The sequence below is a fragment of the Clarias gariepinus genome, chromosome 19 (assembly GCF_024256425.1).
Source record: "Clarias gariepinus isolate MV-2021 ecotype Netherlands chromosome 19, CGAR_prim_01v2, whole genome shotgun sequence".
Taxonomy (NCBI): Eukaryota; Metazoa; Chordata; class Actinopteri; order Siluriformes; family Clariidae; genus Clarias; species Clarias gariepinus.
Genome location: NC_071118.1, coordinates 20,536,701 through 20,562,319, shown reverse-complemented (window position 1 = coordinate 20,562,319; position 25,619 = coordinate 20,536,701). Strand labels below are relative to the sequence as shown.

At 37.8% G+C, this 25,619-nt stretch overlaps 3 protein-coding genes across 3 annotated transcripts; all 3 read left to right on the top strand.

Annotated features, from left to right (window-relative positions):
- Positions 1-623: 623 nt before the first annotated feature.
- chchd10 (coiled-coil-helix-coiled-coil-helix domain containing 10) lies at positions 624-4,279 on the top strand. The gene is made up of 4 exons (XM_053478812.1): positions 624-814; positions 1,502-1,727; positions 2,274-2,415; positions 4,128-4,279. Exons 1-4 carry the CDS (start codon positions 774-776, stop codon positions 4,145-4,147), a joined length of 429 nt encoding a protein of 142 aa, XP_053334787.1. The 5' UTR covers positions 624-773; the 3' UTR covers positions 4,148-4,279.
- Positions 4,280-5,440: 1,161 nt separating this feature from the next.
- Positions 5,441-10,797, top strand: ddt (D-dopachrome tautomerase). The gene is made up of 3 exons (XM_053477935.1): positions 5,441-5,623; positions 9,374-9,549; positions 10,601-10,797. The coding sequence occupies exons 1-3, from the start codon at positions 5,516-5,518 to the stop codon at positions 10,671-10,673; spliced, it is 357 nt and encodes a 118-aa protein (XP_053333910.1). The 5' UTR covers positions 5,441-5,515; the 3' UTR covers positions 10,674-10,797.
- Positions 10,798-17,533: 6,736 nt separating this feature from the next.
- On the top strand, positions 17,534-23,759 carry gstt1b (glutathione S-transferase theta 1b). Its single transcript, XM_053479141.1, has 5 exons — positions 17,534-17,734; positions 19,890-19,977; positions 21,977-22,127; positions 22,253-22,429; positions 23,440-23,759. Exons 1-5 carry the CDS (start codon positions 17,623-17,625, stop codon positions 23,635-23,637), a joined length of 726 nt encoding a protein of 241 aa, XP_053335116.1. The 5' UTR covers positions 17,534-17,622; the 3' UTR covers positions 23,638-23,759.
- The last annotated feature ends 1,860 nt before the right edge of the window (positions 23,760-25,619 follow it).

The window sequence follows — 25,619 nt, the reverse complement described above, 5'->3', positions numbered from 1 at the left end:
GAGTGCTACATCTTATATTTGCTAGCAGTTCAATAATTGCAAAAAAAAATAACTAGAGTACTAGACCTGGACAATAATATAAGCAATATATTAATTATTACAAAAGAAAAAAATCAGTCGCCAGGCCACGTTGCTGGCCTGATTGTAAGTAAGTGCCTATATTAACAGCCTATAACTTTTAAAAGGTTTAAAAATTTCAAAATTAGGGGAAAATGTAATATCCAATAAGAATATTTATAAAATGATGATACTTATAGGATCACAACTTTAATCAAATCAGCACCTATGTATTGAGATAATATCGTATCTAGCAATAAGTGCATAAATGAACAGAATTTTTCTAAGTTGGACATTTCTGTATTGTAAATCCTTTGTAATCTTTGAAAGTACAGTATTTTAATATCTTAAGACTGGATTGTTTTTTCTTTAGCATTTTGTTCAGCAGAACGAGACATTACTTTCGTCATGTGCACAGATAACCAGATGTCTACAATTTTTTTTGAGAATTTTAATGTACCAAATCGAGGGATTTAAAAAAAAAACTGTAACACGAGCTGAATCCAATGAACATTACACAATGTCACGTGATCCATGCGCGCTTAGCTTTGGTAGAGAGCGTGCTTGCGCATGCGCGTCCATCTTGTCCACACAAGGTCACCTGCACGTGTACCGGCTGCCAGAAGTTCTCAGTTTGTTGCAGCGCTCGAGGACAGTCTGCGTGCAGTAGCTCAGCTAACGTACAGTGACGCAGTTTCGATAAAGTTTCTCTAGTCATGGCGAGAGGAAGTCGGAGTCGTCCTTCAGCACCAGCGAGGTAAAACTGACCCAGTGTCCAGTATATTCTGTTATACAGCTCGGTCGTTCACACTGACGCATTAGATAGCCGTGGTTTTCTTTACCCGTATTCCGCCGTTTTGCTTCTGGATTGGCTGAAATTATGCCGCCTGCTTCGCTGGGATTGGCCAACAGGTGTTACAGACGAATACACTAGCCAATCTCCTAGCGATAGGCGGGAAAAGGCTAAAAACGGCTGGGGAAAATAATACTACCTAACTAATCTGTAGTTTTTAATGTTTCAGTGAATAACAACATTGTATGTTTAAACACTGAGATGAGATCAGACTGGTCTAATCCATGGGGGAGTTGTGTTTCCAGAAGATTCTGGTGGATTACTGAGATTTGATTCTTTATTTAGTGAAGGGCAAACACAAAGTCTGGAGTTATCTGATTATGAACTGAGCAGTTTCTCCTCATACTAAGCCAAAGGTCACTTAAAGTCAAACTCCTACCCTGAGCGTAAAATGTTACGGTTGTTGGGTAAGCTTATGTAACCTTCAGCACAAATCCACCCAAACCCATCAACCACAACAGATACTGCCTAATACTACACACTTTATATCGTAATTTACAATATATACTCTTACAGCTATCATATTGAAATTACTGTGTATCCCAAACAATATGATTTAATCCCCCAATCTCTTTTTTTTTCCCCTGCCAGTGCGCCTGCTCACTCCCACGCTCCAGCTCCAGTGGCTCCTCCTCCATCAGCGGTGGCCGCGGCTCCTGCCCAGCCGAAACAGCCAGGTCTCATGGCTCAGATGGCCACGACGGCTGCCGGTGTGGCTGTAGGCTCGGCCGTGGGCCACGTCATGGGCAGCGCTCTTACCGGAGCCTTCAGTGGAAGCGGCTCATCCGAAACAACGAAACCGACTCCTGCACAGCAGGTGAGTCCTCACGTTCACCCTGCACATACATAAGGATGGCTACACAGTACACACCCATCATGTACATGAAAACAGTTATTGGTAATATTATTATGATGCAAAATAATACCTCCTTGAGCACTGTAATCTGTTGCTTCTTCTGACTGCACTACTGTGAACAGCATATCGTAGGTAGTGGTCTTTCGGTATTCCTTTTTGTTAATTATGGTTTTTACCCTTGTTTCTCATAGTGATTTTTTATTTAGATTTTAATATTTTTTTGCACCTTGTTTAAAGTGCACAATCCATGAACTAGCTGCATTATTCGAAATAAGATTATCTATATCTATTTTATATTAAAAAAATAAATAGTTATTAAAGTGGAATAAATTCCAACAATGAAGGGCACATCCAATTGAATTCAGCAGCGAAAAATAATAAACATAAAGTTAAATAGTATTGTTTTTATTTTTGTAGGATTGTTAGTCCAGAGATCTTGACAATAGACCTTGACAACAATCTTCCTCTTTCTCTTTCTCTCTCTCCCTCTCTCTCTCTCTCTTGTAGGAGACTGTGCGAGCTGCTCCCCCTCAGGCAGGGCCATGTCTTTTTGAAGTGAGGCAGTTTCTCGACTGCGCTACTACTCAGACAGACCTCAACTTGTGCGAAGGTTTCAACGAAGCTCTCAAACAGTGCAAATTTTCACATGGTATGCACATTACCTTTCCATCCAATGCACCATGATACACAGTGGTTGTATTGTTTTATAGAAAAACTGCATGTGGTTGCTAATAAAATACGAAACCCAATTGTCCATTATTTACATTTATGAAATAATTTCTGCAAAGGGAAATAAGCTTGAAATGGTGTAGACTTAAGGTGAATCCCAATTCTACCCCTTACCCCTACACAAACTCCAAACGGAGGGGTAGGGCTAAGTGTAGGGGTAAGGGGTAGAATTGGGATTCACCTTTAGCCCTACCCCTCCGTTTGGCGCGTTCACGTGAAGGGGTAGGGGTGTCTCATTTCTCTTTTGGTTGGAGGGGTAGGGCTAAGGGGAAGGGCCAGATAGCCCTCGAAACGAAGATTTTTCGGGACCTCACTTCAAACGAAGGGCTAACGAAATTTTCAAGATGGCCGCTCACTCGAGCAAGCAGACCCGTAAATTTAACGATTTTTTGCCATTAATAAGGATTTTTATGACAAGTTTTTATTATATGTATATTAATTTTAGTCTTGTGTTTGTGTTTATGGTGATGTTTTGTAAAAAAACGTTTGCAAAAAAACCGCTAAAGTTTGCTAGCGGATAGCGCCGCTTGCGCAATATTACAAAAATATGTTTTTATGTCATATACACTTTACTACATGCTACAAACAAATATAAAAGTTCAGTAGCACGACAGTTTGCCGAGCTTTTGATAACGCATTGTTTGTTTTGCTTACGGCCATACTGTATGTGTACATGTAAATGAACGGATACGTATGATGACGTATAACAGTGTTGTAGTGGTGTCCCATTTCTTAGGGGAAATATTTTAACCCTTCCCCTTTCCACTTCGTTTTAAGGGACAAGGGGAAGGGGCGAGGGGTAGGGGAAGGGGTAAGGGGTAGAATTGGGATTGGGCTTTAAGGTGAATCCCAATTCTACCCCTTACCCCTACACTTAGCCCTACCCCTTCGTTTGGCGCGTTCACGTGAAGGGGTAAGGGTGTCTCATTTCTCTTTTGGTTGGAGGGGTAGGGGAAAGGGGAAGGGCCAGATAGCCCTCCAAATGAAGATTTTTCGGGACCTCACTTCAAACAAAGGGCTAAGCGAAATTTTCAAGATGGCCGCTCACTCGAGCAAGCAGACCCATAAATTTAACGATTTTTTGCCATTAATAAGGATTTTTATGGCAAGTTTTTATTATATGTATATTAATTTTAGTCTTGTGTTTGTGTTTATGGTGATGTTTTGCAAAAAAACCGCTAAAGTTTGCTAGCGGATAGCGCCGATTGCGCAATATTACAAAAATATATTTTTATGTCATATACACTTTACTACATGCTACAAACAAATATGAAAGTTCAGTAGTACGGCAGTTTGCCGAGCTTTTGATAACGCATTGTTTGTTTTGCTTACGGCCATACTGTATGTGTACATGTAAATGAACGGATACGTATGATGACGTATAACAGTGTTGTAGTGGTGTCCCATTTCTTAGGGGAAATATTTTAACCCTTCCCCTTTCCACTTCGTTTTAAGGGACAAGGGGAAGGGGCGAGGGGAAGGGGTAAGGGGTAGAATTGGGATTGGGCTTTAGTGTACTTTTCCCAACATTTTCAGTTTTTATTCATACCTTATTTGTAGTAAATAATAAAACTTTAAAAACTGTAATCTAAATAAATGTTCAGTATTCTCATTTTCCTTTTTCCACTCTAGGTATTTCATCTCTGGTGTGAAGAACATTTTGAAGGAAAACTCTAAACACTAAAGTCCAGATCCATCTAGATCCATTCAGCACTTGACTTGTATTTACTTATTCCGTTGTATTTTTAACTTGTATGTGATATAAAATAAAGAGCTGCTATTTATCCTCTTGACTCTTTATTTAGTGTGTTTCACTGAATGCTAATTCATCGTGATTTTGGACACTGGCTAAGCTATACATTACACAGACATGCCAACATAAATAGTTTTAGTAGTCAGTGTGGAAGACATAAAAAATTTAGAAAATGCCTTTTACTCAAATTCAAATTTTATTTGTCACATACACAAACATACACAGTACGAAATGTAGTGAAATGCATTATACGACTGCCATTGACCCTAAAAGAGAATTAAAGTTTACAAATAAGAAATAAATATAAATAAAAAGAATACGATAGAAATTAAATAGAAAAATTAAATTAAACTAAATTAAATTGTTGCTTGTGCATCTTTTTCTACTATACATTTCCCTTCCATTCAACTTTTCATGAACATACAGCACTCTAGCTGTCATACAGCTTAGACCTGTGGCTTACCCCAATTTGCTTGTGTTCCCATGATTGCTCTGAACTAGGCAGAGAGATAAGCAGTATATATACTGTAGGAATAGTAATTTACTGGAAGTATGAGTGAAATATTCGAATACTTGGATATTTTGTTAATGAAAAACAAAATGCCTTAAAAATATTTTACTTTGTGTGAAATTAGTCTAGAATATATGAGAGGTTTTCCTTTTTAAGTTAAAGTATGAAAGTAATTAACTCGGCAGCATGATGGAGTTGTGGTGAGCACTCCAGAATCCCGGTTCGATTCCCGCCTCGGGGTCTGTGTGCATGGAGTTTGCATGTTCTCCCCGTGTTCTGTGGGTTTCCTTTGGGTACCCCGGTTTCCTCCCACAGTGTGTGTGTCCTGTGATGGATTGGCACCCTGTCCAGGGTTTACCCCACCTCATGCCCAAAGTCTCCTGGGATAGGCTCCAGGCCCCCACCACACTGTACATGATAAGTGGTAGAGAAGATTTAAAAAAAAAATAATAATAATAATAATAATAATTGTAACTTTTTTTTTTCACGACATTCAGCTACACTGAGACGTACAGCAACGTCACTACACGAACATCACGTGCTGCATTCATAAAACAGGTCTGTTCCCGCCTCCACTCTCACGCTATTGGACCTCGCGGGAAACCGAATCCACCAATCAGAGATCAAAACCAGCAGGCGTCTCTGCGCTTCACCCAATCACGTGTTGCGCGAGCGGGGCTTGACTGCCATTCATTTTTTTAGGGACGGTATCCAGTGCGGAAGAGAAACAAAACTAGTCTTTAAAACGGATTAAAAATGCCTTTTATCGATTTAGAGACTAATCTGCCTGCAAGTAAATTCTCTGAAGACTTTCTGAAAAAGCTATGCTCCACCACAGCGGCTGTTCTGGGGAAACCAGAGGATGTGAGTATTCACTCAAACAGCTAGGTAATAAGGTCATGTCATGGGAGTCTGAGTCAGGCTCAGTGTTAGCTCTTAATGATGTTTAAGTGTGTAAGCTTTTATTATGTTAGATATTAGGACTCACTCATTTTGTACTATTAGGAATATGAGTATACTGCTGTGGACACCTGAACATTACACCCATATGTGGGGCTTTTCTCAACATGTGCCACAAATGCTGCATAGGATGTCTGTATGCTGTAGCATCACAATGTCCCTTCACTGCTCAGGCCCAAACCGGTTTTAGTAAGTCAAGGTTGTCCTGCACAGAGCCCTGACCTCAACCCCAGTGAGCACCTTTGGGTTGAACCCCAGCTGCATCCCAAACATCCTCAACTGAAATCTGTTCCTCATCTTACTGATGGCGAAATGAGCACAAATTCTCACAGCCATGATCCGTAATCTAGTGGAAATCCTTCCAAGAAGAATGGGATGGGATGGGATGTTCAAAAAGCATACAGTACAAACCTGATTTCAAAAAAGTTAAGACACTGTACAAATTGTGAATAAAAAACAGAATGCAATGATGTGGAAGTTTCAAATGTCAATATTTTATTCAGAATACAACATAGATGACATATCAAATGTTTAAACTAAGGGAAAAATTAGTTGAAAAAATTATTCGATTACATTGCATCTACACATCTCAAAAAAGTTGGGACAAGGCCATGTTTACCACTGTGCGGAATTCTCTCTTCTTTTTCTAACAGTCTGGGGACTGAGGGGACAAGTTGTTCAAGTTTAGCAATAGGAATGCCTCTAATACAGGCTTCTAGTTGTTTAACTGTTTTAGGTCTTCTTTGTTGTATCTTCCTCTTTATGATGCGCCAAATGTTTTTTATGTGTGAAAGATCTGGACTGCAGACTGGCCATTTCAGTACTCGGATCCTTCTCCTACGCAGGCATGATGTTGTAAATTGATGCAGCATGTGGTCTGACATTGTCATGTTGGAAAATGCAAGGTCTTCCCTGAAAGAGACGACATCTGGATGGGAGCATATGTTGTTCTAGAACTTGGATCTTTCAGCATTGATGGTGCCTTTCCAGATGTGTAGGCTGCCCATGCCACATGCACTCATGCAACCACATACCATCAGAGATGCAGGCTTCTTAACTGAGCACTAATAACAACTTGGGTTGTCCTTGTCCTCTTTAGTCCGGATGACATGGCATCCCAGTTTCCCAAAAAGATTTTGATTCGTCTGACCATAGAACAGTTTTCCAATTTGCCACAGTCCATATTAAATGAGCCTTGGCCCAGAGAAAACGCCTGCGCTTCTGGATCATGTTTAGATATGGCTTCTTTTTTTGACCTATAGAGTTTTAGCCGGCAACGGCGAATGGCACGGTGGATGGTGTTCACAGACAATGCTTCCTGGAATTATTCCTGAGCCCGTGTTGTGATTTCCATTACAGTAGCATTCCTGTAAGTGATGCAGTGCCAGCTAAGGGCCCGAAGATCACGGGCATCCAGTATTGTCTTTTGGCCCTGACCCTTACGCATGGAAATTGTTCCAGATTCTCTGAATCTTTGGATAATGCACTGTAGATGATGATGACTTCAAAGTCTTTGAAATTCTTTTCTGAGAAACTCCTTTCTGATATTGCACCAATTGACCTAATAAGTTGCAAATTGGTCCTCCAGCTGATTCTTTAATGTGCGTTTAACTTTTCCGGCCACTTATTGCTACCTGTCCCAACTTTTTTGAAATGTGTAGCTCTCATAATCATGCCAAATGGCTCATTTTGGATTTTATTTTAAAATGTCTCACTTTCAATATTCAATATGTTATATATCAATTCTGAATAAAATATTGTCATTTAAAACTTCCACTTCATTGCATTCTGTTTTTATTCACAATTTGTACAAAGTCTAAAATTTGGAATCGGGTTTGTATATGGCTCTGCTGGTTAGGTATTTGTTGAACATTGTGTTCCCAGCCTAATGATCTGTTACCAAAACAAGACTTGTGCGTATTTATCAGCTTTCATTGCATAACTTAAAACACATGCATTTTTTTTGGTGCTGTTTTTCCTCCTATTTTGTGCTCATTCCCATCGATTACACAGCTGTGCTCTATCTGATCTTCTTCATACATTCTGCATAAATGCCTAGGATTGGCTAGCTGTTGTTGTGAGGAAAGAGTTTGCTTTCCCTCTGTTTCAGCAAGTGCACTCTGTGTTAGTCCCTTGCCTTCCGACAATGTCCATGTAGTTCTGGTCCAAAGTCTAATGCCAGCAGTCCCAGACTTTAAATCAACAATCTCAAAGTTCAAAGCAAGACAATTATGTATCATCTGTTCATTATAATAATCTCAAACCTAATTAAATAACTAAAGTTAATTAAGTTACTTAATATGGTACACATACAACACTGTAAAATGTATCTTAAATATAAATTATATAAATAAATATATCTTAATTACTGAAATCTTACATCAAGGAAATTTTTTTTTTAGATCAAAACAAAGCAAATGTAAGATTAAGTCATCGTAACAGTTCATAACTTTTTCACAATAAGGTTGCTCTCATAAAGGTTTGAGAATTTCTTTAAAAAAAAAAAAAGTGCAGAAAAGTAGCAAAATTACACTGCTAGCCCCAAAAAGAGTTCCACTCTCTAAGATTTCATTCAGTCACACTTAACTTTGATTGCAGCACACAATGTGAATGCTAGTTCGTGTATAAAAATGATTCCTTAAACTCCCAGAAACACTATATCATAATCCTGGAGTCCAAGAATATGCTCATGCCTGCAGGGAATTAACAAACCTCTATATATGTGATAACCTGATCATTCAGAACATTCAGGTCATCAACTGACTTCATTTTTTTCCCTATAACGTTGCTGAGCCGAGACCTGACCAATTAAAGCAACCACAGATTATAACACTGCCTCCAGAGACACTATGCATGATGAGTGCATCGCTTCATTCATTTTCCTTCTTTCCATGACCAACACATTGCTCTGGAATAGCAGGCAGTGTAATTTTGCTACTTTTTTCTGAAATAAATACAGTACTTATATCTTATCTGAAATAATACTTTTATGAAATGGCATTAGAAATAGACTTAAGAAATCTTATATGATGCCATGTTCCATCCAGTGCACTCCACATTGGGAAATCCTGGAGGACAAATTGTCCTGATTGCACTTTTACCCAAATATAAAATGCATGATAATTTACGGTTGCTTATGCATCATTATTTACTCTGTTTGAATACATTTATTTATCCACAATAATGAGATCATGTGACCACCACTATAGTTAAACGGGGAGCAAAGTGAGACAGTAGCTATCACTTTGCCCAATGTCCCACATGCCTCTATATAATCCTTCTCCATGGTTAAAAGAAATGCATCACAAAAGTAGAGGGTCATTAGTTATTAGTAGATGTCAATAGCGAGTGAGAGAGAGAGGCATATATTATTGATTAAATAGGATCTAAGCCAGAAGCTTTTTTTATCTTGAATAGTTTACTGCTTTTCCTACCATAACATAATAACTTTAACTAGATTCGCCTTGATTGATTAAATCGGGTATCTTAGGAGCAGGAAAATTTTGAAAATAGGCTTTGGAACCTGGGATCTTGGCAATTACAGTACATAGTTTGGCCACTAGGTGTCATCACAGAGCTTTGGGAACTGTTCTACAGGATAATCATGGAGGTAACCAGACACATTGGTGATTTATTTTATTTTATTTTTTCCAGAGGATGAATTTGGTGGTGAAGCCTGATCTTCCCATGCTTATCGCCGGCTCATGTTCCCCTGCCGTGTCTCTCTTGGTTTCTGCCATTGCTGTGACCGACACTGCAGAGAAGAACAAGGAGCACAGCGCCAAGCTCTTCCAGTTTCTCACCCAGGAGCTGGGACTCAGCCAGGATCGGTCAGTAGAACATGTACAGTAGCACCAGTTGACGAGTTTATCAAGTGCACTTTGAGCAGAAAACAGACAGACATTGGTACAGATGTGGTCTTCAGGGTTTTTTTTTTTGTCGTGTATTGTAAGCTCTGATGTCTGTGGTCACATGGTCAATTTATAAAGTCTACTTTTAAATCAAGAAATATTAACCTTAAGGTCAAAACCAAAGGCAATGACATGTACAGTATTTTACTGTGTGTGTGTGTGTGTGTGTGTGTATGTGTGTGCATGTGTCTGTATGTGCGTGTGTCTAAATTTACTTAGATGTGCATGTATATGTGTCTGTGTGCGTGTGTCTACATTTAGTTAGAGCTATTTGCTCCTTAATGTAGTCGGCATTCAGTCTTCATGCTTTGTTTATTGTTCAACATAAGACACATTAACCTCGCTTATCTAATCTTGTCTATTCTTGAGACTTGGGTTGGAATGCAAAGAACATCTCCCACTTTCAGCCGAGACAGCTAGTAGAGTGTGTTCTCAGTCAGAGAGTGTTTCTGGTTCTAAAGCAGATAACGTTATGACAAGGTTTATGATTTTAAGTTGCTGGTGCATGATTGTTGATTAGTTGCTCTTCTGAAGAAGTGGCATGTTTATTTTCTCCTTTGTCTCCACTTGCTTGAGAAAAGATTGCTGTAGATATGTGTTAACCTTGAGAAATGTGCACATGCACTCGTGGGAAAAAGACACTCCCTCCTTCAATTATGTGGGGTTTTTTTTCCCTTAAAACATGACTGAAATATAACCATTGTGTTGTCCTCACCAACTTCTGTGATCAAACAAATAACCTCAGTTGACAATGGGCAAAACTTCAAATAACTTTTTTGTTTTATCAAAATGTGTACCTTATACAGAATCCAGATAAGAAAAAAATAAGTGCACCCTATATAATAACAATAAGTAGTGAACATCCATATATTTTTAGATCTGGCTGTATGTCTGTATGCTGTTTATGTACCATGAAGATTTGTCTATCAGCAGCCCTACTGATTTTTGTTTGTTTGTTTCGTGCTTGTAGCATCGTGATCAGGTTTTACCCGTTGGAGCCATGGCAGGTGGGGAAGAAGGGCACAGTGATGAGCTTCCTATAGAGAACCACACCCTACATCTACCGTCATGCTCATATCATACCATTTCTGTTATTGCACAATGTGTAAGACACATTTGATTTGTACATTAAAAAATTAATGGTGTACTGGCAAATATTTTAAATAACCTTTTTGTGTAAATCCTGGGGTGACAATATCCTGTTTCCTACAGCACTGTTGAATTCCCAAATCGGAATGTGTTGATTAATTTCCTGTAATAGCAGAGTTATATTAATGCACTCATACTAATGTATTATCCCACCTATAGTACCAACTATTACACATGTCTAATGTGTCTGTAATAATTACAATCCAAGCTTAATAATAAAACTATTCATTAAAAAGGGGTTAAATTACTGCAAAGTTTCTCCTGAGTGGCACAACAGAAACGTGGAACGCTCGCACACCGATCATGAGAGCCTGTCAGTTCATCCAAGCGATCGGGGCAGATAGTGCATCCCTCCAAACTTGTTACGCCACTCCAATTTAATAGCTGATTTTTGTAATCAGATCTGAATAGTGTAACATTTGCTCCTAAACCCATTTTGGTTTTCATCTATAGCCTAGCTGATTGTGATCGCTGTTTTACTTTTCGATTATTTTATAAATGTAGCTGATTATTTCATAAAATTCCAGCTGATCTGAACTGGTATTTCCTGAGGTTAGACAAAACGAAATACCGAATCTTAACACAGAAAGGAAGAGAGAGAGAGACGGCCTCAGAGAAATGCATCAGATTAAAAAAAAAATTGTTTGCATTTCTTTGCATTGGAATTGGAACCACAACGAAAGGCTATGGTCCGGGTTCGATTCCCGGCCAGGCTCGATTCCCGTCTCTGCACTCAAAAAAATATCTCGTTGAATGAACATAATTAAATTATGGAAAGAATTTCCACCTGATTTAATGGCTCTCTTTCAGCATTAAGTAATTTTGTTGGCCCAACTTAATGTTCTTAGGTTCAGTCAAATTAATTTTATTAGGTTCATTTAACTTATTTACTACAGCTGCGTCAAACATAATTTAATACTGTTAACATAAATGAATAGCATTGGTACAACAAATTTTTCAGTTGTAAATTAAGTTGATCCAACTCAAGTAAATTTAAATTTCAAGCCCTGGTCAATAGAATTCTGTGAAGGAAGGAAGCATAAGATAAACGGGATAAAACGGAGATTTTTATTTTACACCAGCAGCAACTTACAAATGAGGTCTTAATTTAAAAATATGAAAAAAAAAAAGCCCATAAAACACCACAAATAAGTATTAATCATAGAAAAACAATTAAAAACCAACAGAAACGTGTTGTACTTTATAACTGTACGTTATGACTTTTAAATATGACCGTTAGTTACGGTTGGTCAGGAAACTCCTGAAGTCAGATGCAGTCAGGACACTTTCACTCACAAACTCCTGTGAAAAAATACAGAGATAGATTCAATAAAAATTCATGATACTTAATTTATCAAATTAACAATATTTATACTTTCTTCCTCTCGCTTCACAACTCATGAGACCAGACCGAAACCAGAACCGAACTGCAGATTAAGCACGCGCATATAACCGTCGGTATTTTAAGTGTGACTAAAAATACAAGAAATAGCTTAAACCAAAATAACGTGACTAAACATCGCTAAACAGCAGGTGACATTTATGTTCAGTATTTTGTTCTATTTAGAAAGATGGGAATTAATTCCTGCTTACCTTATCCACACGCCCGCCAAACATTTGTCTTCTCAACACGCTGTGTTCTCTTCTCGCGATGTCCTCTCGAGATGTTTGATTTGATATTTCCGTTTTTCATAGTGACAAGATCTCTTTGGTTTATCTCAAATCTAATACATGTTAAGTTGTTAAATTTCATGTAAATACAACATCATTTATTCATGTTTATCTTGGAAACATGAAATTATTATGTACAAAACACATATTACATTTTAGTACATGTAACTGGTAGCCAGGTTCATTTTTTTTGAGTGTGTGTGTGCATGGAGTTTGCATTTTCTCCCCGTGCTTGGTGAGTTTCCTCCAGGTACTCCGGTTTCCTCCGATAGTCCAAAGACATGTAAATTAGGCTAATAGGTGTTCCCAAATTGCCCGTAGTGTATGAATGAGTGTGTGTATGTGTGTGTGCCCTGCATTGGATTGGTACCCTGTCCAGGGCGTACCCTGCCTCGTGCCCTAAGTCTCCTGGGATAGGCTGCAGGTCCTCGCGACCCTGAATACAGGATAAAGCGGTATAGAAGATGAGTGAGAAAAGCTATGCATTTTCATTACTAATTTTTCTCGTCGATTATTTTACCTTCTTTCTGAGTTGGCTGAGATTATGCAGCATAAAAACATTTTTTTTAATCAAAAAGTTTGTACATCTTTTAAATATTCACACACTTATTGCACACAACAGAAAGAAAGAAACAGTCTAAATAACAATAATTTCAGAAAAAACAGTCTGGGGGAAAATATCTATTTTTTCACAGTTGCAAAAAACAAATAAAACAAAAAATCACGTCATCCTCAGGCAAATATTGTATCTCAATCTTTTTCTGTACAAAATGAGTAAAAGTCTAAAGTGATGCACTCACATTTCTAGCAGTCATGTTTCTGAAAGAGAATTTATGGAGTTTTTGCCCTCACTTTTACAAAACGCATCCGTTTGGTGAATCAGTGGCTTTGTTCTGAAGAATGTTGGTCAACCTAAATACACAACACATCTCATTAGGCACAAACACGAGACACAGCACGCTGTTGTACAGTGTGCTATGAGTGTGACCTCATCCTCAAGTGGATTTTCAAAGACTTTCCTGAACTTGTACATGGACTTCAGCTTGATTCACTGAAGCATGCTGGTGTCCTGTTGCAGCTTCCTGCTAAGACCCACTTGGGTTGGTATTTATTTACTGACAAGCACTCACAATTTCTCAGAAATACAGTCTAGATGTTTTTATCTTGTACACAAGTGTTATCCCTGAAAACACCAGATGGTTGGTGAAACATACGATACAGTATCTACACCTGTCACTTTAATGGCGGCACATCGTGTTAGCTAGAGTAATCTTAAATATTGTTGAAAGGCTCATTCATCATTAGAAGATCCTTGTGACATTTTCATGGTAACAGATTTAAAACCTTTGTACAATGTACAAGGCTGCACGCACACACGTACACATTGTACTAACCGGCAATTTGGAAATGCCAGGACATGCAGAACACCAAAACACCATGAAGAACACTAGATTAAAATCAGTAAATTGCCCTGAGGTATGAACGAGCATGTGCTTTTGTGTGTGCATAATGTACTGTGATGGGACACGGATTCCGCTTCCTTATGTTGAGTGTTTTCAGGGGATAGGCCATTGTGCCGGAGCCATTGTGACCCTGACTAGGTTACAGCACAAACTGCACTTAATCCTAAAATGAACTGCTGTGCCATTTGGATCATATTCATGGATCTAACTGTGTAAGGCGAGCAACTGGTCATCAGAAAGTTGAAAGTCAGTGATCAGTCTGAAGATGAAATGTGTTTAGATGAGAAAGTACACTGCACTTTCCAACAGGTACAGACTGATTTTTCTGTAAGTATACTGCACAAGATCAGGAGGGACGTCAGAAAGACTGTTGCTTTGCACTTTGTGTTAAGTTTAAGAAGAGTGTCCAAAGTGTTAAGGTTAAAGAAGAATGATAGAAGAATGATACACTGTACCAGGAGAATGACAAACACACACACCTCAGGTACACACGGTGTGTCTGAAGATCTCTGTTTATTATTAGCAAAGAGAGCATATTTAAGCTTTTGGCGAGGTGCCCTGTGTCACGTACATACTGCACATCGAAAGAACCAGTCATTAACATGTAAGTCATGGAGAGAGGCCCGAAGACAGACAGACGATAGGAAATACATTAGCATTTTCTGGTTAAACAAAAAGGTCCCAGCGGACACAAGCTGTTTGTATGTATGTATGTTTGTCTGGACACAGGCTAACATTAAGGGGGTCGTTTTATGGGCATAGAGGCATGGGGAAAGTTCACATACTGTTACAAAAATGCAGCAAGTGTATCCACAAAGTGTTTGTCGGGCTTTGATGTAAGACTTTACAGTTATTGAGTTAAATCAGTAGAATTTAAAAGAATGTATGCATTACTATAGGTTGGTGAGTTTGGGATAACAGAACGTATGGCACCATTGCCATAACTCTTGTGAGGTATAATTCACAAAAAAATATTTTTGACTTTCCTTAGCTGAATAGCATGGAGATTTCCATGTTTTTTCTGCTTTATATGTCAAAAATGTTGAATTTCCATTCAGTTTCTCGAGGATCTAAGTATGCAGCTATTTTTTTGTCTTGACACCATTCTGTAAGCTGGGAAGGAACGTGAGAAGGTGAGACTAGTTAAGGGGGTGTTTTTTGGCTTTGGCAATAAGTGGAGCAAACCAAAGCATTTGATAAGGATTTGGAGCAGGAAGACAGAGTTTCCTCTGCACAGCAAGTGTAGATGGAGCTGTCAGATTAGATGACTTCCAAAACATGAATGCAGTACAAAGTTCAAACTAATACTTCAGCAAATAAAATTGCAACACTGAGACAACTGATTCTGTGTTGTAATGTTTAATGAACGTTATTCATCAACCATGATGAGTAGGCTTTCTATCCACCCTTTATTGAAAATGTTTTCTAATCTGTGAATAAATGAAGTACACCCAAATATATAACTGAAATTAATTAAAAGCCGAATTCATTGTTACTGTAATGTAGATGAATTGATGATAGATTAAATAAATGAATGAATTGATGCACTTGTCCCTGGCTGTTTTAGTTTGCAAAGCTATGTGAAAAAAAACACCCTGTTTTTGGTTTAACCGTCTATTCAATGCGTCATTGTGAACAATGGTTGGCCGCAATGACCCATGACTTCACGTCATTGTCATTGCTCTAGTTATGTTCCTGAGGACCCCAACCCCTTGGAATCCACAGGCATGCACAGTCAGGAAATTTGGACATGCCAATCAGCACACAGTGGATGTTTGTGGACTGTGAGAAAACCCACAAATCATAGCGAGAACATTTAAACTGCATGCACACTGACAGACACACCCTGGAGGTGTGAACCAACAGACCTACCCTTTTTATTTAGAAATGCTAAATAAGGATAAATGTGACATATAAAGAAATATATGTGAGTTTCCAATTATGAATAAAATATGAGTTTACATACTTCAAAATGAAATGTAAAAACATTTTTACATATAGGTGGCACGGTGGCAGAGCTTTAAGCACTGTGGCCTCACAGCTCCGGGTTCGAGAGTTTGGTTTCTGTGTGTGAAGTTAACATGTTTTCCTAGTGCTTTGCGCCTTTCCTCTGTGTACTCTGGTTTCCTTAAAAAATGCAGATTAGACATATAAATAAGCACATGCACCCTGAGATGGATTGGCTCCCTGTCCAGGATGATCCCTGCCTTATGCCTGCAGTATCCCTAGGATAGACTCCAGGCTTCGCATGTCGCCGTCACCCTTGGCTTGCTCATCAGAGACATTTCATTCATTCATCTCATTATTATCCAGACACATTTTTCTCATACATACACAATTTATTATTATTATTATTATTAATATTTTTATTTTTATGAATTTCTTTCATTTTTGTGAAGCTGATTTGAGACAATGACAATTGTTAAAAGCGCTATATAAATAAAATTTAATTGGATTGAATTGACTCTGAATAGAATAAGTGCTATAGACAATTAAGGAATATCACGTCTGGGTGTTTTTTCCGGTAAGTGATTTCCTGGAATTAAATTTGAAAAAAGAGTTAAGAGTTTTAATAATTGGGTCTGTAATTTCGGTCAAAAATACTGAAACGAATGATGAAGCCTTAAATATCAGAAAATCCAGTTAGAAAGAGTTCCAAATGGGCAGTAGAGATACTAATTCACTCATTGTTTATCCAGCCTTATTCTGTATACAGGGTCACAGGAGTTTATCCCAGAAAACCTAGGGCACAAGGTGGAGTACACCCTAAATGGTGTTCCAATCCATCACAGGGCGTGCACACACTCAGAAGCTCATTCAAACACTATATGGCATTAATTTGGCAACTAATGATGGGTGGTTCATGAACGATTTGTTCTTTTTGAACAAGTCTTTAGCGTGACTCAGAAGAACAAGTAGTCTCTGAGAATAATTTGTTTATCTTCTACTGAGCGTGCATGCTGGGGGGTCACGTGACAAAAAAAAAAAAAAATGACTCGGACCAGAAGATATGGGAGGTGAGCTGCTCATTCTGTTTATTCTTTAATGTCCTAAGCTGCATTGTAATATTTTCATTACTGGAACTATAAGAACCTGAATTTGAGTTTGTACAGTAGACGTGTTGGGGGTCTGTTTATTAAAAATGTAACATTTACTTTTATTTCTGTTCAAAAGAAAGAAAGAAATGACCTAAAAGGCTCAGAAAAGATTTGTTCAATAGATTAACGAGATTCAAAAAACCGAGTCACTTAAATGATCCAAACTTCCCATTACTGTTGGGAACCTCAGGCAGCCTGCTGCTGACTCTGGGAGGAAACTGGGGAACATGGAGGAAACCCACTGAGCACGAGGAGAACATGCAAACTCCACACACATACCCAACATGGTAGTCAAACTAGGACCCTGGTGGCAACAGTGCTAGCCACAAAGACACCATTAATTATAACACACAAAATTGTGCCGTTAAAGTAGACTAAGCTTACACGAAACCGGATATGTAACCGGTAGATGGGCGGGACTAAGGAGTTTGTGAACCCCTTATGATTGACACTGGCGTCCTCAAATGGTTGGAAAGGGGCGTGGTTTGTGCTCTACTGTTTTTCGTTGGTGAAACTCCTCGGCGCTGCAGAAGGAGAAGTGAAGCGAAGGGACTCGGAGGAGCCGCGCGAGTGAAAGAGAAGTGAAGAAATTGGGAACAAAACAAGTCAAAATGGTGCTGGAAATTTATCTGGACCTTTTATCTCAGCCCTGCCGCTCGGTTTACATTTTCGCCAAAAAGAACAACATCCCGTTTGAGTATAAGAAGCTGTCTCTGATGGCAGGTAACTTACAGTACTGTTACTATTAAATATCACCGTGTCTGCTGTGTACTGGAACTGGACAGGAGTGAGCACTCTTTAGTAAGATTGCAGTGTTTTACATGATGTTTGTTAAATTCTAATATAACTTACTATTCTGCATGATTGTAAAGTTGTACAGACTTTTTTTTTTTTTTTTTTAACAAAATCTGGCTTCATGGTCAGTGGTGATATTTATGCCCCCAAGAAAACTTATTATACTTTATGCACATACAAGCATGTTCATTATTGTTTCCTTATATATTTCATTATTGCACAAGGCACCAATGTGTTTTTTTGTGTTTTTTTCATGACTTCTGCCCCAGATTCTGTAGCTTAGTTGGTGCTTCATAGCTTTTTCCGCACACTGATATAATAATAATAGGTACATGTAAGATTTTATCTAGAATAAAAAACTAAAAATAAGTAATCTTTTATCATCTACACCACTTTATTCTGCATACAGGATCGTGGGGGGCCTAGAGCTATCCCCGGGCACGAGGCGAGGTACACCCTGGTCGGGGTGCCAATCTAATGCAGGGCATATACATACACACACACATACTTATTCACATTTGGTCTGATCTGCATGTATTGGGACTGTAGGAGGAAACCCGGAGGAAACACACCAAGCACAGGCAGAACATGCAAACTCCATGCACACAGAGGTGGGAATTGAACCCAGACCCTTGAGGCGACACCAAGCCACAGTGCCGCCTAGAATGAACCATTCCAGACAAAAAGTTTTTAATTATTATTATTTCTAAAACTTTTTTTTTGTTTGTTTTTTAGTTAGACATCATATTACAAGTCTTTTGTCCATACAGTTAAGTTCTCTGATCATCGCATATGTCCTAGCAGTAAACCCAGTCCATCTTTTCATTTATTGATCATCATTTGGCACACTTGCTCCTTTTCCAGCTATTGCTTAGTTGAGGCTAGTTAAAGTTTATTTATTCAAAAGAACTTAGAACTTGTCCAAGTTCGAGGTCACATGACCGGCACTTTTTGTCAGAGAAGTAGGAGTATGTTTCTGAAAGTCCCACATAATTGTTGAACATTTTTAAAAAATTTGAAGAACATGATCCCAGAACAAACATCTGGAACATAAGAATCAAGTTTTATTTGCCAAGTATGTTGACACACACTAGGAATTTTATTCCAGCTGTTTGTGCCTTTTAAAGTACAGACCAACATGAAACACTGTAATGTGTTATAGACAAGACACTCTACACAGTACAAATGCAAAATTTTATGAAAAACAAATCAGAATATGTAACAGATTAGCAACAATCGTAACTAGGCTATAAGCCTATCACCAGGATGTTTCAAAAGGCTTCCAGGAATGGGACTTTTTGCCAACAAGCTGATGGACAGGTTTTGCCAGCCACTCTTCCTGAATTCGTTGTTAATCTTTTTAGCCTTAAATCTAGCATCACAGTCATTGGAGAGATTCCCTTCCCGAAACAGGCGTGTTCTTCATTCGTCAAAAGTTCTTTTCATCTTCTCAAATGTACTTTTCATAACTTTTAAAAAGGCACCTGTCTTTCACATTTTATTTCTGATTTTCTAGCTTGAAAACAATCTGTCTGTCACTCAGGTGTATCAGATACCTCCCAGTGATGGTCCTTATTATCACTGGCATCAATGATGGCTCAAACATGGGCAAGCATAACTTGAAAAGCACATTGCGACTCGACATTTAGGATATGGTCTTAATGGTAAAATGAACTGAAGGAAGTTGTTACAGTGACAGTGTCTCTGTTTATACTTTTAGCTGTTTTCCATATTGAGCTTTCTCACTAAGTAAGTCAAGTGTTAAGACTTTGTGTTTCTAGAATGTTCCCCATTTATACTCCTGTGTATTTTGCAACTAGTTTTAAACCAGACTAGTATCCGGTGGTAACCTTCCCCAACAAAAAAGAGATTGAGATTTCTAATCCTGTAATAGACTCTCTCTCCTCTGCTGCATCTGTCTGCCCATCACAAGAAGCGCACCTGGTAGTACTAAGTTAAAACCAAGTTTAAATTGGTTTGGTCAGATGAGTTCGCCTGGTTATGTTATGAAAAGGGTAAAATTTGGGCTCCTAATGACTTTTACTGTACTAAATCTGTCTTGCTTTTGGCCCTTATTTTTTAGGTGAGCACTATGGTGAAGAATTTGGCAAGATCAACATGATGAGGAAAGTACCCACCATTCGAGATGGAGATTTCTGCCTGAGTGAAAGGTGCGTGTTTCACATCAAATGATGATCATTAACAATATATATATATATATATATATATATATATATATATATATATATAATGTTGGTAATAATAAGGTGACATAAGGTGAGCCTGCACGATATCATATAATGTTTTGTATTGTAAATTCAAATTCAAATTTAATTTGTCACATACACAAACATACACAGTACGAAATGTAGTGAAATGCTTATACGACTGCCATTGACCCTAAAAGAGAATTAAAGTTTACAAATAAGAAATAAATATGAATAAAAGAAATACGATAGAAATTAAATAGAAAAATTTAATTAAACTAGGAAAAATAGAACTAAAAATAAAAATAGAAATGTGCTAGGAAAAATAGAACTAAAAATAAAAATAGAAATATGATGTACATAAAAATAGAAATATACTGTGCAAATTGAAATATACTGTACTGGGTGTGCAAATATGCATAGAACCAAAGTGTCTTTGTGCAGAGGTTATTAAAGTGTCTTTGTGCACTGGTCCAGGATGTAGACGTAAACATGTAGTGTAGTTGTGAAGGTAGGTGTGCAAAGTTATTAAAGTGTCTTTGTGCAATGGTCCAGGATGTAAACGTACAACATGTAGTGTAGATATGAAGGAAGGTGTGCGTGTAATTGTCCATAGTGTCCATGGATGTAAAAAGATTGATAGATTTGATCAATTATGAAAAGATTGTGTTAGTTCACAACATTGTTGTGGTTGATCAATGTAAGATGCAATTTTTTTAAAGGAATGATCTATACATATTTTGTTTTTGAATTCATACAATATATTTTTTTTACTTAAATAAATGATTGAAAACATGCTTGAATAGTAAATTTTACATTTTCTCTATTTCATTTCCTCTCGAAGTTATCATTAGTTTTGTTCCTTTTTAAGCTTTTTGACACTCAGCTCTGGACTTTACCGTTTAACTTACAAGTAAAAGTTTAGTCAGTTTAAGTAGATGTGGTATTTAAGTTTTAATCAGGATGGTTTGGTAGAAATCTTATGGATTATGGTATATTTTTATCCGCTGGATAATGCTGACCTTTGCATGGAATTGGTCTATATTTGGCCACACAATTATTACATATTTTTGTATAGAAATAATCAATGTAAATAATAGTTTGATGTTTTTTGGAGTAAAAAAAAAAATATATATATATATATATATATTACTTGATGATGACCTATTTCATACAGTATGCAGCATAGTGTAGTGTAGTTTGTAGCCTGTTCAAAAGACAAACCAATGTGTGAAAATGAAAAGATGTAGATGTCTGAAGTCGGTGTACAAATAGTGTTAGCTCATTCAGTGCTTGTTGCAAATAAGACAATACTATGAAATATGCTGAGCTGTATGCTTCATAAAATGATGTGCAGGTAGCATTTACTAATACTGACATCTCAACCTTGCTAATTAATAGCTAACTAACTGTTCCGGGGATGAATCCCAAACAGTGTAAAAAATGAAAAAGCTAGTGTGCTATGTAGGGTGTACAATCACTAGCCATGAAACATAACGCGGATGGTTCAGAATCAATTTGGTACAACTTAAAAGCGATTACTAAGGAGACAAAATGCTGTTTAAGACAAAGTGTTGTTTGCAGATGTGTTTTCTTGCTGAAAATGCTTCCATGACTGGTTTTGTATGTGGGTTTTGGCAACGGCATCTAGAAAGTAAACTTTCACGGTAATAATAAGTGTAAAGATGATATAACATCTTATCTTTAAGCACACAGCTGTGGGCATAGTGACGGTCTTAGCCTCAGGTCCCCCACCAACAAGCAGTGTAGCTTCTGATATCTTAAAATAAGCATTTGAACTTTTCAATTTTAGGATTGAAAAATGTTGACAGAATGGCATCTTTAAACATTATCCATAATGAAGATGAGCATAATTGTCTTATGGTCCCTGGAATTTTAACTGATTCTCTAATAACTATCTGTAAGTCTAGTGAAAAAACACTCTATACACTCTTTCCTTCAGTGTTGCCATTATGCAGTACCTGGCAGAGAAATATGGCGCCTCAGATAACTGGTATCCAGCTGATGTGCAGAAGAGAGCAAGGGTGAATGAGTATCTCTCCTGGCAGCATTCAGCCATAAGACCGCATGGGTCCAAAGTGTTCTGGCTAAGGGTGAGAGGTCCTCATTTTAATCTAAGTCTAACTCTCTATCCAAGTCTCTGGTTTTTAATTGTAGCTTCTAGTTGTTTAGTTACATAATAGAGGCTGTGTTTTAACTGCAAATCCTTTGTCTTTAGCTCATGATTCCAAAGGTAATGGGTGTGGAGGTTCCTGCAGAAAAAATGGATGCCGCTCTAGAAGATCTCAACAACTCGCTGAAGCTCATTGAAGAAAAGTTCCTTCAAGATAGACCTTTCATCGCTGGAGACCAGATCTCGCTGGCTGATCTGGTCGCTATTGTGGAAATCATGCAGGTACGAACTAAATCATTTTGATGTAAATGTAAAGAGGAACAACAGAACTATATCATTAAAATAATACCAGTCAAAGACACATAGTCTTGAGATAAATTGGTTTCCCAGCCAATGGTCCACACATACTGGTATTCTTAGCGCCAAACCTGGATAAAAATGGACGAGTTGCGTCAAGAAAGGCATCTGTCGCAAACCCTGCGTGAATGGAAGCACCACAACACATAATAAACATATACAGTTTAACAAGTAGTGTTAACTAGCTAAGTATTTAGTAGAAAATTTAATATGTTTATTATACTATTTTAAAACTTTTTTTTCACATCTTTTACATCTTTACAACTATTCCTGTAAATAGCAGAGGGATGAATGAAATTTAACATATTGTTATCACATTCAGTTTTTGTGCTTTCTCATTAACAGGATGATGTAGTATCAGTATGTTTCCTTTCTAGTTAGTTTTGGCACAAAGGGGTTCACAATATCACATCATCATAACCCATGATTCAACTAAATACATTAGTAGTGCTGCACAACTAATTGTATAGAAATCGAAATCACAATATGAACCCATCCAATTATCTAATCACGGGGTAGTTTACAGGTAGTCCCCAACTTACAAACAAGTTCTGTTCCGGTAGCATGTTCGTAGGTCGGATTTGTTCTCAAGTCCGACAAAGTAGGTTATCTACGCCTTTGACACAAATATACAATGTAAAGCATACCAAACCACAGTAATTTATGTGGAGTTTTCCATTAAGTATTCTGAACATGACCTACGCACTCAGAGACTCATGTCCAATTAAAAGCCTCATTCATCAGTGCATTGTTTGTTTTAAACTAGTTGTGTGTGTGTGTGTGTATTTTGGTGACCAGGAAAGGTTAATTTGGTAATTGGTAATAATATTCAACAAGCAAAAGTTTTGCCCCGGTTTCTATTTACTCAGTTGTAAAACCACATTTAAATTTAAATTTAAATGCAACCCACCCTTTTTCTGTGTCATGGCTTTCAGCCTGTAGGTGCTGGATTAGATGTTTTTGATGGGCGCCCTAAACTAAGCGCCTGGAAGGATCGAGTTCGGGCTGCGATCGGCGCTGACCTGTTTGACGAAGTTCATCAGGGAATCCTCTCGGCCGAGGAAATGGCGCAAACCATGGACGGGAGCAAACTGCAGCACTTCAAACCCAGGATCCTCAAACTGTTCTTATAAGAAAAGAAAAAATCTAACTTAGGAGCACAAGATTACTTGAGCTTCATAATGTTACATCAATTTTACTTTTACAAAAAAGTTAAAATACAGAATTAATAAACAAGTGTCCCATTTGAAACCTACCACTGATGTGAAATTTATTGTTTCATCTCTCTCTTTTTTTCTTTTTTTTTTGCATTTCAGTACCCCAAAGTTAATTGTTAACATTAAGTGTTAATACTGTAGCTTTGAAATAAATTTTTTGATCTGTCATTAAAAAAATCTCTTAGAATATTAACAGGTGCAGTATCAACAGTGCAGACAATTTAAACATAGCAGACATTTTAAATAGTTTGCATTTGCTTTTGCATTAGTATTACACTGCTTAATAAATCCAGTAGATAGTCCAGCATCATAGTGTTTATCTAAGCCATTTCATTCTTCTGATTTAATGTTCTTGTTCTCTTACTGACCACAAGGCCAACTGATAGTCCTTAAAGTGTTGTTTCAGCAAATTCTTCATCACCATTGGGGGAAAAAGGCTGGGCGGTAAGGAATGTGAGTGCGAGTTTAACATGTTCCCTTCAGTTGAAAGATGGTGTCAAATTAACCCTCGCTTTTCTTCTAGTTTTCTGTACTGGAGAGAAAAAATAATGGCCCTTTATTTCCCCTTTGTCATATTAACCTCCAAGGACTAAAAAAGTTCATACAGTAACAGCCTTATGTTGCATACAGAATTACTTAATACAAAAAATATGTTATTAAAAACATAGGCCTGCTCTGTTAAAAGGATCAGGCTGCACTGGTTGCTTTCTCATTTTCCAGACACTTCCAGAGTATCTTAAAGTCGGAACACAAGGACTTTTATTTAAAAGACAATTTATCTGTTCTCACATTTTGCACTTGGCTGAAAACATCTGAAAAGACAGATGGTAAGCTCAGCTCTATTTAAAGCTTTGAGGGATAGAGATGGAAGCGTGCAGACGGATAAATGATTTCTCCCTAAATGACAGGTAGAAGATATGGTCTAGGCTAAAGCCAAGTTCAAACAGGATACTGATCTTTGCATCTGTACTGATAACAGCCAGAACTGATATGAGAATTGGCACTGTAAATTAGATTTGCCTTGAGTGGCCGATAGACCTTTTAGATAGATCTGGCAGTTGTAGTAACTTACTGTACACTCGCACGCACTATTCACAAATCCTGAGGGAGAGAGTAGGCCAAAATTAAATGGACTATTTGAATTATTTACTACGATTAAAGCCTTTTTATACTGACAGATTCACCAATTATAGCAGCAAGCATGGACCCTAGTTGCTGCAAAGCTTCTGCTCAACAGTGAATTGGGCCATGCGCTTGTGATTTACTTGGTTGTTAATGATTAAAGCCTATCATTCCTGTAATTACTGTAGTTTGCAGTTAATAAACTAATAAGACTTCAAGAGTTAAAGCGCTTACATTTACTGGCTACTGTACCAAGAATGCATGTCCCTCTGCTGATGCAGTTAAGCAATCAGCCAGTCATATAAGCATCTTTACAAATGTACTGTGCCCTTAGCCTTCACTTTGTGTTATAGGTTAACAGGAATTGAACCCTGTGTGCTCTTCTGCTTTTGTAAAGTTCTTCATATTTTATGTGCTAAGCATTTAGAGATGCATGTTCATTAACCATAGTTGTGAAGAGTGTTTATTTAAGATAATGTAGCCTTCCTGTCGGCTTAAATCCATCCGCCCATGCCATGTACATGTCTGCCCATATAATTGCTGTTTACTGTAAACTCTGTAGATTGTAGTGCATCAGAAGCACAGGAAATCAGCAGAATATTTTTAACTTGCATGAATAGTGCATGAAACTGCATACTTATACCAGTGTCCTTATTAAAAATGCCGTATCCTAAAATAACTTCAGATTAGGAAGTGAAAGGAGGATATGCAAAGTACGGTTAATCGAGAAGGTTACGGAGAAGGGGAGTGGAATTGTAGGGGCGGCACAGTGGCTT

Bases quoted from the DNA above. Each gene is read 5' to 3' on its own strand.
- chchd10 (XM_053478812.1), top strand. From the start codon at position 774: ATGGCGAGAGGAAGTCGGAGTCGTCCTTCAGCACCAGCGAG. The intron at 1,728-2,273 runs GTGAGTCCTCAC...TCTCTCTTGTAG, and splicing joins AACCGACTCCTGCACAGCAG to GAGACTGTGCGAGCTGCTCC. The intron at 2,416-4,127 runs GTATGCACATTA...TTTCCACTCTAG, and splicing joins ACAGTGCAAATTTTCACATG to GTATTTCATCTCTGGTGTGA.
- gstt1b (XM_053479141.1), top strand. From the start codon at position 17,623: ATGGTGCTGGAAATTTATCTGGACCTTTTATCTCAGCCCTGCCGCTCG. The intron at 19,978-21,976 runs GTGCGTGTTTCA...TCTTTCCTTCAG, and splicing joins GATTTCTGCCTGAGTGAAAG to TGTTGCCATTATGCAGTACC. The intron at 22,128-22,252 runs GTGAGAGGTCCT...CTTTGTCTTTAG, and splicing joins CCAAAGTGTTCTGGCTAAGG to CTCATGATTCCAAAGGTAAT.
- ddt (XM_053477935.1), top strand. From the start codon at position 5,516: ATGCCTTTTATCGATTTAGAGACTAATCTGCCTGCAAGTAAATTCTCT. The intron at 5,624-9,373 runs GTGAGTATTCAC...TATTTTTTCCAG, and splicing joins TTCTGGGGAAACCAGAGGAT to AGGATGAATTTGGTGGTGAA. The intron at 9,550-10,600 runs GTCAGTAGAACA...TCGTGCTTGTAG, and splicing joins CTGGGACTCAGCCAGGATCG to CATCGTGATCAGGTTTTACC.